The sequence below is a fragment of the Anoplopoma fimbria genome, chromosome 18 (genome assembly GCF_027596085.1).
Source record: "Anoplopoma fimbria isolate UVic2021 breed Golden Eagle Sablefish chromosome 18, Afim_UVic_2022, whole genome shotgun sequence".
Lineage (NCBI taxonomy): Eukaryota > Metazoa > Chordata > Actinopteri > Perciformes > Anoplopomatidae > Anoplopoma > Anoplopoma fimbria.
The window spans coordinates 10,504,984-10,523,151 of record NC_072466.1 but is presented as its reverse complement, the minus strand read 5'-3'; the positions used below and the strand labels follow the sequence as shown (position 1 = coordinate 10,523,151).

The window sequence follows — 18,168 nt, the reverse complement described above, 5'->3', positions numbered from 1 at the left end:
TACTCAAATCTGAAGTTTCCTTTAGCTCTACGGAGCATTTTGGTGTCTTTCAGCTCATTGTTTTGGTTTTACTCCATGAAGCTATTCTGTTTTGATTCCCTCTCACTGCTCTCATCCGCATCGTCTCATGCCACAGTATGAAGCTCTTATAGCAAATTAATTCTCAAAACCAATTGTTCACTACATATCCAGCACCAAATAGCAGACAGACCTCATAGTGAAGCATTGATCAGCCAAAGGGAAAGCTATATCAGACCTACAAAGAGAGTCTATATTCGACATACATTCATCAGGTGGACAGAAACATGACTCTCGCTGTATCCACTTAAAATAATATAGTATTTCAGTGTTGTTTCTCCACTGCCCTCAAGTGACTAAAACATTAGACATAGACAACATATAAAACAATATAATCAACAAAGTAGTGAATGAATAACTGTGACTACACAGAAGTGGTAGTGATCAGTGATAATTTCATGTTAAATTTGCATTGGGAATTGAAAATATTCTTTTTTGCCAGAAGCAACTGAAAATGTATCTTCAGTGGACTAAGATCTTTGAAAAATCATTTCAGTGGCAGAAACTTTGTAAAAAAAAAACATGTCCAATACATATTTTATAGAAAATAATAAAATAACTATGTTGTATTAGAAACTGTCACTGAAGAAACTTTAGTTTGCATTATTATTTAACTATGCTTTACTATTTTATTCGTCTTGACATATGGGTCCATGGGTATTTTACTTATTTAAATATGGCTCAGGCTTTAAGCAGTAGATTTGTCGGTGAGTAAGATTTCAAACAACAACAACTACATATCGGTAGCTTTTGGCTATTCCAAGATAACGGGATGTTCGGGGGAAAGGTGGAAATAAATGCTTGTATCAAGTCACACTGAGGCTTCTTTTGGAGCTCTGTAACGGTATGCAGTTGCAAATCTAATATGGCTCAGACTCCAAGTTCAAACATTTGCCTCCACTAAAAAGACCATTTGTTTTACTTTTATTTGCAAGAAGTCATCAGTTTCTTGACAATTTGTTATTTCTTCCAATGTGAACCATAATTTCGAAGGGCGCCTTGAGTCCCAGTCATGTGCTGTTCTGATGTTTACAAATGGTATATTGTTGTGGTCCTTTCCGGAGGCTTATTTTCCTCCCGGTTGATGTGAGGGGTTCGGTAATATTGCAGTGAGGCTGAGATTGCAGGTTTTTGAGAGCAGGAAAAAGGGGGATGTTTGGCAGAGCTCGGAAAGTAGCGGTGTTGTGATGGTATCTTATCCTCCACCACAGCACAGGGCCCACAGTGATAAGAGTTTGCTGTGTAACTACGGCCACACACAATCACAGACGTGGACACAAACACCACCCACACAGACACAATCTTTCAGATACACACATGCACACAACCAAGGACGCAGTCACTCATCAAGTATTGTGGGATTGACAGGAGCCTTGTCTTTCTCTGGTCTTGAAAAATGACAGTGGCCCAAACCATATTCTGATTTGCCAGTGCTAAAAACTAGTGAATCATAGCGAAGACCTCGTCCTTTTTTATCTTTGACATAGACAGCCATGTCATATCACTCATATTCCACCTAGGATTTGCTACAGCTTTTAAGCTGTACATCGGTTTGATGTGTACCTTTCATGCTCTCATCCTCTGAAAAGTGTGTCCTTGTGTGTCACTCTGATAATGTGAGTGCAAGTGTGAAGTGTCTCTCAAACGACTCATTTGAGTGTTGGGGAAATGTCTTTGGAGTTGTCGTCCGTCTGAACTGCAAGGATACCCGGTGGCTGGATGACAGACAGAAAGGCTGTTTCTAACAGAGGGAATTACTTGGCACTACTTGTGTTGCCTCTGTTCCGACCTTCCGTGTCTTTGTTTGTGTCTCTTTGGAGCCAGTTAACAGTATCCAAGGATGTACTGTCATGAATTTCAACATCTATTGTAACAGTACAAATAATACAGTATTTATCAAACTAGGGCTGTGTGATATGGTTAATAATATGTTTGTCACAACATTAAAGGAGCTGTATTTAACATCTGAACTTCAATATAGCATCAAACAACTGGAGTCACTCTCCCTCCTGTCTGTTGTTATCCCCTTGATTCCTCTTCCCTTGGATATCCTGCGTGTGCTTTTAGTGCATGTTGGTGGATGTGAGCTGTCCCACTGGTTAGCTCACGTTTGCTGCTCTGCTAGGCTCTCATAAGCCGGTTAAAGCTGATAACATCATCCCAACTGACAGCGTCGTCTTGGAAGCGTAGCGACCTACCTCTGATTCCCCCTCCTATAAGCACTGTTAGTTTTGTCAGCACTTTCATCGTAGTTTGCACAGTTGGGGCTGATAGCACCATTAGCTATGAGCCGCCGACATTGGGAGGCAATCGAAATGCTCCCAGTCTCTGATCTTGCAGCTTTAATAATGAGCCTGAAAGTTAATTTGTGTTCTTGGAAAAAGCAGTTGTTAAAGCAATCGCACCTCATGCTCCATTTAGTATCTGTTCTGAAGCTTTTGATCAACAAAAAACTATTAATAAAGACAATTTCCCAAATCAGCATACAATGGCAAATGTGTACAAAATCACATGGAAAGGATCACAATGATTTCTGCTAAATGTTTATAAACAATATTATCAGTGCTGAAACCAAACCATTAATTGAATTAGAGAACAAATCAGCAGATCAATTGAATTTTACTAGATTTGTTGTCGTAGCCTTAGGTAGTATTGCATGATCAGACAGGCCTCAAGCAAATGTTCTGAGATGCCACAATGCACTCTTTATAATCTGTGAATCACGATACTACACTCAAACCAGAGCCAAAGTAGCTAACTATTTTGGCAAAAGCAGCAGTTTGAGTTCCCTTTTTTTATCTGGTCGTAATCAGGCGTCTCTGATTTATCCAACCGGGATGTTGTTGTTGTTTGTCCTCACACCGAGCCGCTATCTGTGATTTGCAGGAAAAAATTACTGTGGCTCTAGAAAACTGATATCAGAATATTTAACTCGCTAAACTCATTATGCAACGAATATTTGTGAATAAACAACGTCTTCACACTCAATTCGATCCCTTTCAAATCCCAATTTAAGCCACCAACAAATCTGTGAGTGCAAAACAAAAAACACGATTAAAAAGCAAGAAGTTGGTTTCTGCTGGCAGTTGTCCTCCCTGCTTTGCTCCCCACCCTCCTTTTCTTATCTCGGCTCCACATACACCCTTCTTTTTCTCTTCCTCAATCACCTCTCATTTAATTTCTATCTCTCAAGGTCCCCTCTCTGAGCTACCTGCCTATTATGTTTCCTCAATGTGAGTAGGTAGGAAATCATTGGAACGGAGCAAACCATTTATTAGCAGGTGTGATTTAATTTGTCTTCAGCGGGATGCTCCATTTCAGCACGATGGTACTTTTGACCGCAGGACGCTGTGTGAAATTGTCATTGCAGTGGTCTAAATTTAACTTAACAGAAACTTTACTCCCTGAAATGAGCTTTATTATTTTGAAACTAGAACACAAAGTACATCTCAAGGCCTGTGAGCAGACTGTAACTTCCCACCCGCTTACCCTACTATTCTTTTCCCCATATCTTCTTATCTGTCCAGATGGTACTGTATATGCGATCCCAATGAACACAGCATGTTTGACATCTGCCGCTCAGTCAATGTTGTGTGCATGACTACAAAACTGAATTTTTGGCGGCTCATTTTAGCTGCACTCGCCTGTTTTAGTCTGATAAGTGTGAGACTTTATCAAAGCTAGTCGTCCCATCTAATCAACTTTCCTCACAGCATCTCAGACTACATAGCCTCCTCACAAAGCAATCACACCCTCCGATAGGCAATGAAGTTCCCCAGGGGTCACTCTTATATTAAAACAAGAATAATTGTACCATTACATGCCACGCTTACTTCCTCTACTAATTTTTTTTTATCCTGCTGTGGCGAGGATGAGGTTAAGAAAAGTGTAATTTCTTTTTTCTTTGACTTTTCAAATCATTTTTTCAGTACTTTAGGACTTGGATCTTGTGTGGATGTGAAGTAATGTGTCTATCGCAGTGTGAGCCTTTCATGTAAGAAGATGACTAGGATATGTGGTATTGCTAGCTGGCTTTGTAATGATAATTCCTGCAGGGTTATAGCTCCCAGCAACTCACTTTACTCAGCGGATCACTCAGCTAATTTCCCACCGACCCCCAAGGAAGTGCCCTGTTTGACCCTGCACTCTCGCCTTCGATCGCCACTCTGTTTACAGAGCTCTCTCTCCCGCTGACACTCCTAACATAGTTGCTCTCTGACTCTTATCTCTCGCTTTTCCCGCTTAATAAGGAAAGACTCGGCACACTCAGTGTTTTGTTATGCAGCAATCACCTAATTAGCCGCAGAGAGTGTTGTTTATCTCATCCATAAGTTGAACACAAACATCTGCTTGTCTTCTTTTGCCATATGAGTGAGTGTGAGGTGATCATAAGTGTCTCTTTCGGAAGAAAATGAAAGTCGGAGCTGATTTAAACAGATTTGGTTGATAAGTGGATATTTCAGTGGGAGCAGCAATCTGGATTCAACACCTCGTTCAACAGGTTCATGTGGAGTTCACTGGTGCTGACAAGATAAAGAGACGGGAGTCAAACATACACATACCTGCAGAGGGAACTAATTAATTACCCCTTTTTTAAAATGCACTTTCATTCTCATTTAGATGGCTCGTTCTGTCCTCTAGCGCTGCAAAACATAGTTGACTCGATTGACACACTGTCTTTTCTATTATAATCAGTAAAAAGTAAAAGAAGTAATTTGTTTTTGGTAACGCCAACATTTTCATGTAAATGGAAGCCCCCTTAACCCATTGCTTTGCATTTCTGCTGCAGGTACTACGGTCAGAACTGAAGGAACGTGAGTACTTGGTGATCAGTACTTTGGATCAAGCCCGGACTTTTCTGGCTGACCAGCCCATCGAGGGTCCTGGAGAGCCACGCAAGACCCTGCAGCCAAAGACGGGCAAGTTTACACTCTTCTTTAAAATACAACATCGACATACTACCTTATATAATACACACTCAGTGGTATACTCTATAATGAGCATTCGGTTTCGTATGTAGTGTTGCACAACTGGTATTAATGCCTCTAGAAAATGCAACTCATTGAATTGTGGAAAAGTTACCAGAAAGTGAAAATGCTATGGACACTACCTTTTTCCTTGTGAAAATGACAGAGGGTAAAAAATTGTACCATATACGTTACGATAACACGTTCAGTGTATAACACCCCATAGGTCACCAGAATGTCCTCGTAGACTCCTTTTTAATCAGATAGGCGTACCAGATCAACATGGTATCTGATTCAGTACATCCTGTACCAAAAAGCACTCAGACGTGCACAGCAGGCCTGTCTGGTTGTCTTTAAATCAAACGTAAGGACTTATTTGGGCCAGTTTTGAGGTTAAGTGCTCTAGAAACACCATTCACTAAAGTCTGAGCTGTTGGTTCTGCCAATATCTAACAGAGCACCCCGAGAAATAAAATATGCAAAGACTCATTCAGCATTCCCTCTCTGTCTCTGTCGGATGCAGCATTGAAGTCGTGGTTAAGTCAGCACATTTCCCTTCAAACTAAAACTCCACTGTGTAAATAATTAAACCTTCCCAAGGGGCTGTGTAGGGGTGTGGCAGACTTCAGAGTGCATTCCGATAGGCTTGTTGTCTGTGATCTTTGATACGGATATCAAAGCGTCGACTCATTGTATAAATAGATAAAAAAGCCGATCTAAGCTGAGACGCTGAGCTTGTTGTTTAAGCAGTGGAGATGGGATTTGTTCAAGTGACTTTGCAGCAAAGTCTTAACAACTTTGTCTTACATTCTCTCTCTTAGTAAATTAGTTTTCCCACTATATAGACTTTTATTGTCTTGTTTGTACCCCACATTCTTCATTACAAAAGACAGACAGCATCACATTGTGTGTATCTGTATGAGGTTTCAACTGCAGTACTTCTCACAGATTTCTGCTGTGTGTGTGTGTGTGTGTGTGTGTGTGTGTGTGTGTGTGTGTGTGTGTGTGTGTGTGTGTGTGTGTGTGTGTGTGTGTGTGTGTGTGTGTGTGTGTGTGTGTGTGTGTGTGTGTGTGTGTGAACAGTCTGCATGTGAGGAAGGGAGAGAGGGAAAAAGAAAGGTGCAACAGGTGAAGATGGTAATCCTGTCACTACCCTGGAGATGAGACCTTAGACCTCATAAAAGCTGCTCATCTCTCTTTCTAGTTAAAATGGCTATTTGGGGAGCAGTCTTCTCTTCTGCCCTCTCTTTTCTTTCCTCTCTGTCATGATCCTCTGATATGTCAGAAATATTCGACCCTCTTGTGTCTCTCAACCTTTTTATCGCTCTTGGTCACTTACCTCATGCCTTGGCTGCCTTCACTTCCAACCTTACTGTAATTGAGATCTTTATTTTTTATTACCACCTGTCCTTTTCTTCTCCTCTTGAGGTTTCCTTATTGCGCAAGCAGGGTTAAATTCCCAAGAAAGGCTTATTGAGTACCCTCAAGATGTCATTTTTAAAAAAAAAAAGAAATCACAACCCCTATATATAACCCCTATATCTAAAAAAGACTGACAGGAGAATGCTTCTCTTCTTTGATTCATAACTTGTATGTAAAAGTAGATAAATGAAAACATCAGAATATTGAATGTGTTCAGGTTTCTGAAATAGAAAATAGCCATTTGGATGCAAGGATTTCAATAGGTTTCGCTTTTTGTGGAGGACATTTTATACTAAAGGTTGTAGAAAAATATTCCTGCCAATACCAAAGAGTAATGAAAACCGTCTTTGTCATTAAAATAACGTTCTTAACCTGTCTTGTCTCTTCTCTTCCTCCAGACCTCACCCCAGAGGAGAAGGCTCGAGGGTTGGCCAGGGCCATCCGCAAGCAGACGGGGGAGGTGAGGGAGCGATGGGAGCGTCTGAAAGGACACATGGGTGGCTGGCAGAGTCAGGTGGAGCAAGCCTTGGAGCGACTCCAGGAGCTGCAGAGCTCCATGGACCAGCTGGACCTGCGGCTGACTCAGGCAGAGGAGGCCAAAGCTACCTGGCAGCCTGTAGGGGATCTGCTGATCGACTCTCTGCAGGACCACATCGAAAAGACCATGGTGAGTCCGACTGACAGCGCTGCTGGTGTACGCACTACAGCCAAAGCACCATAACTATCAATACATCATGTCATGAGTAAGAGACTCCACCCCTCTGTTCATCATAACAGCATGCAGCACTGAATCAACTTGGATAAATCCAATCTTTCCTCTCACTCGCAGGATCTCATACAAGACCAACTGATTTAACAGTAAAATTGGTGCTGCCAATTGTGATTTGATTCAGTAGAAGTATTAGCCGAGACTGCACATCCATGAAATAAGTGGCTGAGAATTCTCACTTTTCAATTTCCACTCCTCTCCCTTTCTTTTCAGAACAAATGCCACTTGATTTGATGATATACTCGGTTCAATGATTCTGTTTTGTGTGTTTGCAAATGCCACTTATGTGTGAGGGTTTCTTTACCCAAGGACACCTGGCCAAGAAACAAGCAGTGCATTTCGTATACAGGCAGAAAAATGAATTCCTACTAAACAGTAAACAATAAATAAATGTTTTGATGAAGGAGAAAAGTAAAAGTAGTCGAAAATATAATAAAGGCACTTAATGCACTAATTTGGCTTTCCGTTACACCTATTCACGTCTAAATGATTGACTCCAAGAGGTATGGACAGTCTGGCCAGCTATATCTCTTAATACCCATGTCATGTAAGCATCCACTGTGATAAAACTAATCATCTGTTAATAGATTTTTCTACCACAGTGGAAACACTTATCTGCAGTATGTGACACAAACAAAGTATCTAGGCATTAAGTTTATATTGACAGCCACAGTGGAGACTTGGTTGTTAAAGCACAGCAAAACTCAATTTAAGACTTGATTTATCTCCAATTAGATGTCATGAGTTCAACACAGTAAACAAGGAAAAGTTAAACAGCAGTGAAGATGAAACAGAAAATAACTGCTTTTCTGTGCAAAGGAACTCGATTATTGTTTGTGAAAGCACAAACATCACGATTAAAGTAATTAGACAGCCTAAGTTCATCATGATAATAATAATACAGTTACAATAACAATCTTTCAGCCGGTAACAACATCAAACTTTGTGTTCAGACCTTCAGAGATGATATCGCCCCGTTACGTCAGGACGTAAGAATCGTCAACGAGCTTTCTGCAGAGCTGACACCGTTGGACATCCAGCTGTCCTCCACTGCTTCCAGACAACTGGACCAGCTTAACATGAGATGGAAACTTCTACAGGTAGCTGAAATCCTCCTGAATCATACGGAGATACTGAATCAGACACGGATTTCCACACATATCTCTTTCTTGCCTTCTCTTGGGTTCTCCACCACTTTTCATCCTACAGCTTTTGTCCACGCTTACCTGAATGCATGCTGGTTCCAATATATCTTGATCCTTTTTCTTCCTGCTCCTTCATTCTCCTACTGCCTGTGAGTTTTATCTCTTCTGTCTGTCTTTGTCTCTCTCTCTCTCTCCCCCTCAGTTGTTCTCGCTGTATGCATGCTGATTTCACTTTGTGTCAGCCAGACTCACAGGAGACTGAGAGTTGTCCCTCTACCTGTGTACCTGTTTTATTTGAACGCAGCCCAGTGCTCACTGTAACACTTTGTCTCTGCACATCAATGGACACTATTCCCACAGAACACCAGTCACATTCTTGGCTCTCTACGCACCTGAGTGTCTCGTTGTGATCCGCTGGGGGACTCGCTGAGTGTTTCTCAGAGTGGAGCATGTCTCAGCCCTTGAGGGAAAGTCGTGGAGTTTCTTTACAAGTCATAAGAAGGAAAGAGAGGAGAAGTGATGTTGGTTTTGAATTGGAGGAGTTAAATCTACAATTCAAATCAGCGGGCGCCTGAGTTGTGTCGGTTCTTTCAGACACGTTCACCTTATTACGCAAGGTCCATTGTCCCTCTTCTTCATTTGTTAATTCAAAGATTCGCTCTGTTTTTCTTTCAGTGACAAGCTATCTCATCTTTTCAATATCAACTGTACAGTTGCAGAGAGCGCTGATGTCGAAGTATTTATCTCCTTTTTAACTGAGTCTTTGCGCCTTTGAGATCCTTGACCAAGCTCGCGGTGGGAGGACTGAATGCAGGTAACACCGCCCAGCTGAGATGGCATCACTGTGAAGGACACCTCGAGGCCACGGAAAAACAGTGATTTCAAAGACACTGTCATGGAAACTTTTACCGACTTCATTTGAAGTTTTTTCTCGTATGCAGTCATGCGGCATTGTTGCTGAAGATAAATTTGGGCAAAAAAAAAAAAAAAAAAGGAAAGGGAGTTTATATGTTGAGAAAAAAAATGAAACCTTGGACAGAAACCTTAAGTCATCCCTTTTTAAAGCACTACACTGCCACAGAGAGAAACTGCGTAGCTGGGCTAATTTGTAGCCTTGTGATATTTCCCCTGTACTGTACAGACACCCACTAATAGTCTCTGCCTGGAGAATGAACATAACTCAAATAGAGGAGGGCATAGTTTCAGTGGACTGCACACTTCCCTCCGTCATCCGTTCACTTTATTTCTTTCTGTCCGCAGGAAGGCGACAGCTTCACTAACAAGCCAGTTCTGGCTGTGAAGTTTGATGATTTTGGTTTTCATATGCAGACGGCTCCCATCTTCCTCTCTGTGGGACAGTTGCCATAATAGCCATTAGTGGCCAGAAAGAAACTGAGCTATTGGCCTTTCCTATTTCCAAGATCCCTGTGTGGACAGCTGTAATCTGGCTGCCATAACCCCCTGTGGTGTGTGTGTGTGTGTGTGTGTGTGTGTGTGTGTGTGTGTGTGTGTGTGTGTGTGTGTGTGTGTGTGTGTGTGTGTGTATGTGTTTGTGTGTGAGACTCAATATTACAGACTGCCAATACTGTCCTGCTAGTCAGCCTCATGGAGCAAAGCAACACCACTGCCATGCAGGGCACAGGTGCACTGCCTGAGAGGTCAATACACAGTTTTCACAGAGGTGGTGGAGTGAATGTGTGGATGTGGACTGAGTGCACTGTAAGCAAAGTTGAACTAGCATTATTTATAAGTAAGCTATTGAAATACAGTTTTGTAATAATAAAAGTTATATGAAGTATATAAGGATTGCACTAGATGCTGTGGATTCTTCTCCTAGTTGTTATCTGAATCAGGATATTATGATGTTTTACATGCAACATGATACATCACATGATTCAGATTTTATTCAAGTTTCTGATCTGTGTGTCACACCAACATGTTTTTGAGAAGAGTATATCAGCTACTGAATTGGTGACACTAATCTTGGGTGCCCACATTAAATATGCAATGATTGTATAGATCTTCTGTGCTGCCGGGTTGAAGATGTAAAGTCTTTGCAGCAACATCCAACTACTGTCAAAGCTACAATTTTGTTCAATCAGAATCATGAAAAACCATCATTTTCTTCTAACTTTAACGCCATTGTTGCTCTTTTAAAACCTTCTGATTGCACTGCAGTAATATGACCTTCATGGTAAATACTGATGGAGGGTTGCCGCTGCTTCTGCTGACGTGCTGCTTTCGCTGCATAGCTGGTTTGGACAAGGTGTAACCAGGATACCAGTGTGCATGTAATCACACTCTGTGTTAGCTGCAGAGGTTATCCAGGATAGAAACAACAGGGACTAGTGTTTGGAGGAAATTCTCCTCCGTTACGTTAGTTCAAGTGATTTTTAACTGTGCTGTATAATTTATGTACATATCACTTAACTGCTATACACAGGTAAATAGCATAGCACATATTAATTGTATACACAAGATATGGTACAGTATATGTTTATACCTCTAAAAGACTGACTGTCCTCTCTCCTGTCTGTCTGTCTGTCTGTCTGTCTGTCTGTCTGTCTGTCTGTCTGTCTGTCTGTCTGTCTGTCTGTCTGTCTGTCTGTCTGCTCGTTGTGCAGGTGGCTGTGGAGGACAGACTGAAGCTGCTTCAGGAAGCCCACAGAGACTTCGGCCCGTCCTCTCAACATTTCCTCTCCAGTAAGTACTGAGCCAACGGGGATTTAGAAAGATTTGGGGGGACTTGGTTCGTTTCCACACAGTTACGCTGTTTCACATCCCCCTAATTTCCTCATGTCCCGTCTTCTAATCTTCGGCCATATGCTTCACAGTCATGCATGCTCGGTGGTTATGTGGGTGCATGCGCATACTCACTCACACAGTTTGCAGACGAGGCACTTCACTCTTGAATAATGCAAGGCTTTAATTACAGCTCTTCACTGTCTCCCTCTCTCTTTCCCCCTCTTCAGAGTGGTCATTAACGGAGAGAGAGAGTAACAGAGAGAGTTAGTCAGAGCTATAGAGAGAAAAAGATAAATGCACAAGTGTGAACATTAAACAAAGCAGCCAGACTCTCTCTCTCTCTCCCCGTGTGTCTCTTTCTAATGTCATTTTCTATAATCATACGGCCATTAGTGCTCTTTCTGCTCCACCTGATTTGCTCTCCTGGCTGTCAGACACAGTGATAAAATGGACGCGGTGTGATTCAGAGCAGGCGGTAAGCTCGGCCCGCTGTGCCGTGTCACCAATAGACATGAATTTACCAAGTAAGCCCTGCTGAGAGCTCAGCACCAGACACAAAACAGCACTCCGTCTCTTCTTTCATCTTCCTGGCACCACGACACTATCTACTCCATCACACGTTCTTTCTCATTACACTAGTAGCTTAATATTCCCTCGGGGATCAATAAAGTACTGCGTCATTATCTTGCCTCTCCATCTCGTATATCTCCCAATCTCGCTTAATCTCTTTCTCTTACTGTGTTTTCATCTCTCTATCTCAGCGTAGAGCTGTGTCAAAGAGGAGGGAAAGTGGGAGGGCGATAAATCAAGAAACATTTCTGCTCCGTATTTCTCTTAAGAGCCTCTCAAGTCCTATATCTGGCTCATTTCAACAATGTATCAGCTTGTCATGTTTAACATGTCCTTTGTCTATCAGTATTTATTGACCCCTTTTCATTTTTCCTTTCTTTTTTCTCATCAGTATTTTTCTCTGTTTAATTTATTTGTCCTTTCAAGCCCTATTGTCTCCCTCCTCCCTTCTTCTGCCGAGAAAGCAATACCCATTTTCTTTTTTTCCCCTTTCAATTTCATGCACAGTGAGAGTATTATATTTTTTTACATAGATAGACTATGTTATTAAGGAAGTGTTCGATATGAGATTCATATCCAAGTCAAGCCCCAAACACTAAATGGATTACTGTACTGCATCGTAAAACTGTGCAATGTTTATTAAGATGGTGTTTCGAATTTGCCTGCCTGACTTTTTGTCTTTCTCTCCATCTCTTCTTTTCCTTAATCTTTGTGTTTCTCTCTCTGTCTGCAGCTTCTGTTCAGCTCCCCTGGCAACGTGCAGTATCTCAGAATAAGGTTCCATATTACATCAAGTAAGTGTTTGTGTGTCTTAATTGCAAGTGTGTGTGTGTGTGTGTGTGTGTGTGTGTGTGTGTGTGTGTGTGTGTGTGTGTGTGTGTGTGTGTGTGTGTGTGTGTGTGTGTGTGTGTGTGTGTGTGTGTGTCTTTGTATGTGTATTAGAGTGTGACTATGATTTTTCTACAGTGATTGGAATTCAAGGCAGAGCAGTCAGGGTATTGTCTGTAAAAATGCTGTATTTAATTCCATCTCCTTGATTAATGGTTTCAAATGTTTTTTGTGTGTGACCTTTTAAACCAATGCATTGTCTATTTGTAGTCACGTCGTGAATGTCTTTGAGTTGTGACACTCAAATTGTAGAGTGATTTTGTTTTCTCAGGTTGTTTTTTTTTTTTTTTTTTTTTACCAAAGTCTTGGTCCCCAATTTGGGAACCTCCGTCCTGTAATTCAGATTCCAGCTACTATAGACCTGGAGAGTTTGAAAAAATGCACATTAATTCAATCAGAACAAGCGGAAATATACTGAATATTCAGAATGTCATATATTCTTTGACTTTAACTGGCATCTTTGGAAGGTAAATGGATTGGTATGTAAATTTCCAACTGCTATATCCTCCTCAAGGTAGAACATTGTGGGCAGGATGGTGCAGATGGAGATGATTTGTAATTTTTATTTAGCATTTCAGAAATGTTCATAGTTGACTGTGAAATAGCCCATTATCTTTTCTATTTAATGCTTTTCAACCTTTTCACATCAAAGTTCTGACCTTTAGTGACTTCTCGCTTACATCACCCACAAATGCTCAGGTAGTTATTGTTCCATCTACATTCTCTGCACGTACATCATTTATATTACTCCCAATTAGGAGCTTCTTTCTGCCCATTAGCTCCTCTGTGTGTATATTAAAATGCCAACTGTTTCACCCGTACATTTCTTATTCAGTCCAACATTTGCACTCCCTTTTGTATTGATTAATACAAGGCTGAATCCCAAGAGCAGACTTCCACACTTTTCAAATAGTGACTTTAACAATTTTAGCTTGAAGTCTTGCTTATCATTCTATTTGTTGGCCGAACAGCAGGTTTCTATTAAACAGGTAGAGAGACTATCTGTGTCAATGGCAAACAAGGCAGCTTCTCTGCTGTTCAGCAAATGACAGTTCTCAAAGTTTGAAGGAGCTCATTATCCAGAAATCATGTAACTGTCAGTAAACTGCTGACTAACCAAACATCAATTCACCCTTATTTTAGAAAAAACCTTTGTGTAGCAGTTTCAGCTACAGTATGTCTTGTCAGGTTTTTGTCGGGACACTGTTACTGTCTAACTTTGTGAATTAGGATGATAAAACAGTTGTAATTTTTAGGACTCCCTTATATCACCTTTTGCCCTGAGTTGAGATGTCAGTGTATCAGTTAAGATGTCAACTAGCCATTTAAAAAAAATCCCCCTTGTGCCATTCTCCACAGAACAACCCACCGTTAAAGCTCAGCCACAAAGATTAACAGATCAGTCTTTTGATAGGTTAAACATCTCCAAAGAGTTTTCCAAAGCATATCAATTTATGTTTAGTACGGTCGAAACTTAAACCTGTCGAGACTTTAGTCTTGCTTGAGATTGATAACATTATATTATTATCAGTTGGTGTACTGTTGGGACTTTTTTCAAAGACTATTGCTCGGTGGTGAATTTAAGTGTTTCTGGAAGGCTGGTATCCCAAATGATAAAACCAGCTTAGTTATATAAACTGATTCAGTTTTTTTTATCCTATTGAAAATTCTTAGTTAATTTGAAAGGACGTCAAGATAAAATGTTTCAGTCAGACGATAAAGACATAAACCCGGATGGAGAAAAAAAGGGATTTAGACAAAGGGAGAGAGGGAGGGACACCTGCGCTGTGTTTAGGCTGCAGCTTGGCACAAAAGAGGGATCAGATGAAAGCCAGAGACGGGCAAAGACTCAGAGGACAGGCTTATAACTTTAGAGTCAACAACAGACTGTGATCACAGATGTGCCCAGCCAATGAACCGGCATCCGCCCACTCGCAAAAAAACATAACACATGTGCACAAGGGTATTCGCAAAAACCAATACACACACACACACACACACACACACACACACACACACACACACACACACACACACACACACACACACACACACACACACACACACACACACACACACAAATAGAGATTCCCATCCTCTCGCTGGCAAGTACACCCTTACTCACACCCAAATATGCATACTGTATGAACTCCAACTGGAAACAAGCTCAAATTGCTAACCACACACACTACATAGTGATCACACACCATTGGTTTTGGTGATGCCTCTGAGTATGTTGGACCAGGTTTTTCTTCTTCATGGCCTTTTTTTATATATTAAATTGCTTTTCAGAAAAAGGGAAAAAAGGGTCAATCCTTTTCCAACTTTTACCTCAGTGTGTGGCTTTTTTTTCATATTGAAATGAAGATAGTTTACTCTGCTGTGCACTACCCTCACTGAGCCTCCCTCTCACATAAATATACATGCAGGCTGCTGCACACTCATGCAAATCCACTTCCTTTGCAGCTTGGAAACTGAACTCTAAATCCATCTCCAGGACTAATCACAGGTCGCTTTCAGTGCCGTGACATCCTTGGGACACCCGCATCAGTCTTTGACACATTCATTACCCCAAACCAATGCTCGTTTCCTCTTCCATCTCCTCTCATACTCTGCCTCTTTTCTTTGGGCTGACAAAAGGCCTCTGATTAAAACCGCGCCTTGTCCACCTCCTGTAGCGATGAGTTCGGGCGACATATTGGGGAAAAATCAAATGGCTTTACACAAGTTCTTAGCCTGCCATCTCACACTGTCAACCTCACATGCTGTCCCATTTCACCCATTCTGGCACTTCAGGAGAGGGCTCACACGCCTTGTAGGCAAATTGAGGGGAAATGTAGCAAGGCTGCATCTCTGCAAAGATTTGAGAATGTCTCTGTGCTGTCTCTCTCTGTGTTTTTGTCAGGAACCCTTTAGCAGGGTTGGTTGGACAGAACAAAACAGACAGCCTTGTGGGTTTAATCGTCTCTTTGTTATGTAGGCGAAATTCTGTTGAAGAAGAATTAAAGCAGTTTGAACTGTATTTCAAAAGCAGAATTCTGATAACATTGGGAGGGATGGGTTTGATTTTATAAGAGCAAAGGAGGCAGAGGAAGAATTGTGAAAGCCAGAGAAAGACAGAAGATGTCAGGTGGTGGGTGCAGGCTCTTCTCCTGTCACAGACACTTCGCGATAAGTCTGGCAGGTTGCTGTCACCGGGAAAAAAAAGGAAAATAAGTTCCTGAAATCTTTCTCTTGCTACTCAGATATTTCAATAATTCTGTCTCTTTGGATATACAGATACAAAAGTAGTCATCCATCTGCACACTCATGATTCTTTGTGCTCTCCAAGTGTGTATCAATGACAGACTCTCAGGAGACAAACAGCAGAAGTGTTTCTAGACAACGTTTTGATGGGATACGTCCGCCTCACGGAGCATGCGGCATTGACAGTTTCTGATCTTTTGTCCTTTTTTAGGAAAGCGAGAAAGACAGGCATAGTCAGTAGTTATTGGAAAGTTGCTGATATGGTTAATTATGAGGCAGCAGAGAAGTGAGTAATTGGTAAAACCATTTTAACCTTCTGTTGGACTCTGTTGCAGAGGTAAATGGCAACTTCACCACAAAAAGTCAAAAGACATAGCAATTATTTTTGATAAGCTTAATTGTTGATTAATTGTTATCATGGTGATCTGTTAGCCTGAGAGGGTCAGACCGTGCACTTCTGTCAGATGTTCATCTGCCTTCTTTGCTCGTTTTTGGGAGAGAAATCTCACAAAAACATCTTCCAGAAGGTTATTTTTCCCTCTAACAATGCCCTTGTGGCTACATAAATTGTATCCTTCCTCCGCCTGCCACAGTGTCGCCTTCTCTGACCTCATTTGATTTGTTGATGCTTACTTTAAGAGGTCATTAAATTATGTTTATGAAGGCAAACGGCACATGCAGTGCAAAAAGACCCAAGAGGCTACTTCCCCAGAAGCTCACAGTTAGACACCCCTAGAAATATCTAGAAAACCACCGTCCCTGATTAAAGGACATTTTACTGCCACATTAAGATTTTGATTTGCAGGGAAAAATGACAAGGTTTGTTTGATCAGCAGAACACTAATATTATTCAATTTTCAATCATTATAAAACAGCTGGTGATTTATTTTCTGTTGCTTGTCCAATTTAAATAATTGGCCAGTTGGTTTAGGCTGGTATGAAAGCTGTCAACTGAACTCAGCACAACAACACCGGTCTCGCCTGTTTGTAAAAAAGCCGGTGTTAACTTAAAACCAAATTACTGGTGTGAAAGCAACTTTTGATTGGTAAGACCTCACACAAAGTTGTGGTTCACTCAGGATGTACTTCTGTTATTTCCAAGAAGCTTTCAAATATCTGCTAGGAAATCAGTTTTCTTGTCCCCTTCTCTTTAATATTCTCTGTGGCCTTTCCTCTCACCTATGGATATTTCCGGATGTGTTATCAAACCTTCAGCAGCTTTGTAGTGAATGTGTCAAACAAACAGTTTGATATATTTATTTTCCTCCTACAGGACAACAAAAAGATTGCTAAGGCATTACAAAGGGAATACATTAAAGGGAAAGTGTTGAGTACAGTTGAACCTGGTATCTCAGTCGTTCTCTTTTTAGCATTCATGAGTTGTGGATGGAAGCACAGGCTAGTTTGTTGATGGAAATGTGTGTACATGTGTGTTGACAAAAATGTTTTTTGGCAGTAGCTGCGGGCAATTTATGGCCTTGAAATCCAGCCTTTCGGTCTCATTGTCGTGTGTCTGTCATCAGCACCGGAAGACCCAGACTTAAGTGATGCCTGGGAACCTGTGAAAGGGTTCATCAGTCTGTACATCCCTTGAATAGTGATGAACGTCTGTGTAGGAGGAGGGCTCCTGCCGTCCCCACCGCCATCTCAGTTCACTGTCGGCACTCCACTTCACTTCCTGCTGCCTGTCAGCGGAGAGCGAGCCATTGCTGAAACCACAGGGGAGCCTCTGCATTCAAAAACAGATTTTTGTTTCAAAAAAGCATCTTCCAGAAATGTTCTCAACCATTCCACACAGATCTGAGTGTGCCCTCTGACAGCCAGATAAAACACACATATACACGCACACGCACACACACACACACACACACACACACACACACACACACACACACACACACACACACACACACACACACACACAGACGGTCGCATCACGACCAGCAGAGCTCAAATCCATGCACAGATTGGCAGCCGCAGCTTAAGAAAAGTCAGATTCTTTGCTGTCCTGTGAGTGAAGCCAATGTTGTTTGATCAGATGTAGCTCAGCTTTCTTTTATTTACTTTCATGGCGTTGGTTTTTCAGTAGATGTGGTTTGTTGTTTTGTATGTGAGCGTTTGTGAGGCTTCTGTCTGACGCAGAAATGTAAACAGGGAGTTGAGACTAGGTCCCCTTATATTGATGTCACATGGTGTTTGAAAAGAAAGATGCTTCGTTGATGAGAGGGATTCACAGTACATGTCTATTTGTATATATGTGTGTGTGTGTTGTCTTGCTGTTTCATGCAAACGGCTTTTGGTTTTTGTTTGTGATTTATGATTTGTGGATGTATCTGTA

The 18,168-nt window shown here is 41.4% G+C and overlaps 1 protein-coding gene across 2 annotated transcripts in view; it reads left to right on the top strand.

The window, feature by feature from the left end:
* The window catches only part of utrn (utrophin), a 173,805-nt gene that overhangs the window by 110,266 nt on the left and 45,371 nt on the right, over positions 1 to 18,168 (top strand). For both annotated transcript variants that reach the window (XM_054618782.1, XM_054618781.1), the window contains 5 exons: positions 4,868 to 4,997; positions 6,866 to 7,134; positions 8,190 to 8,336; positions 11,006 to 11,084; positions 12,430 to 12,490. In XM_054618782.1, the coding sequence (XP_054474757.1) occupies positions 4,868 to 4,997; positions 6,866 to 7,134; positions 8,190 to 8,336; positions 11,006 to 11,084; positions 12,430 to 12,490 (686 nt within the window). The remainder of the gene's footprint in view (positions 1 to 4,867; positions 4,998 to 6,865; positions 7,135 to 8,189; positions 8,337 to 11,005; positions 11,085 to 12,429; positions 12,491 to 18,168) is intronic.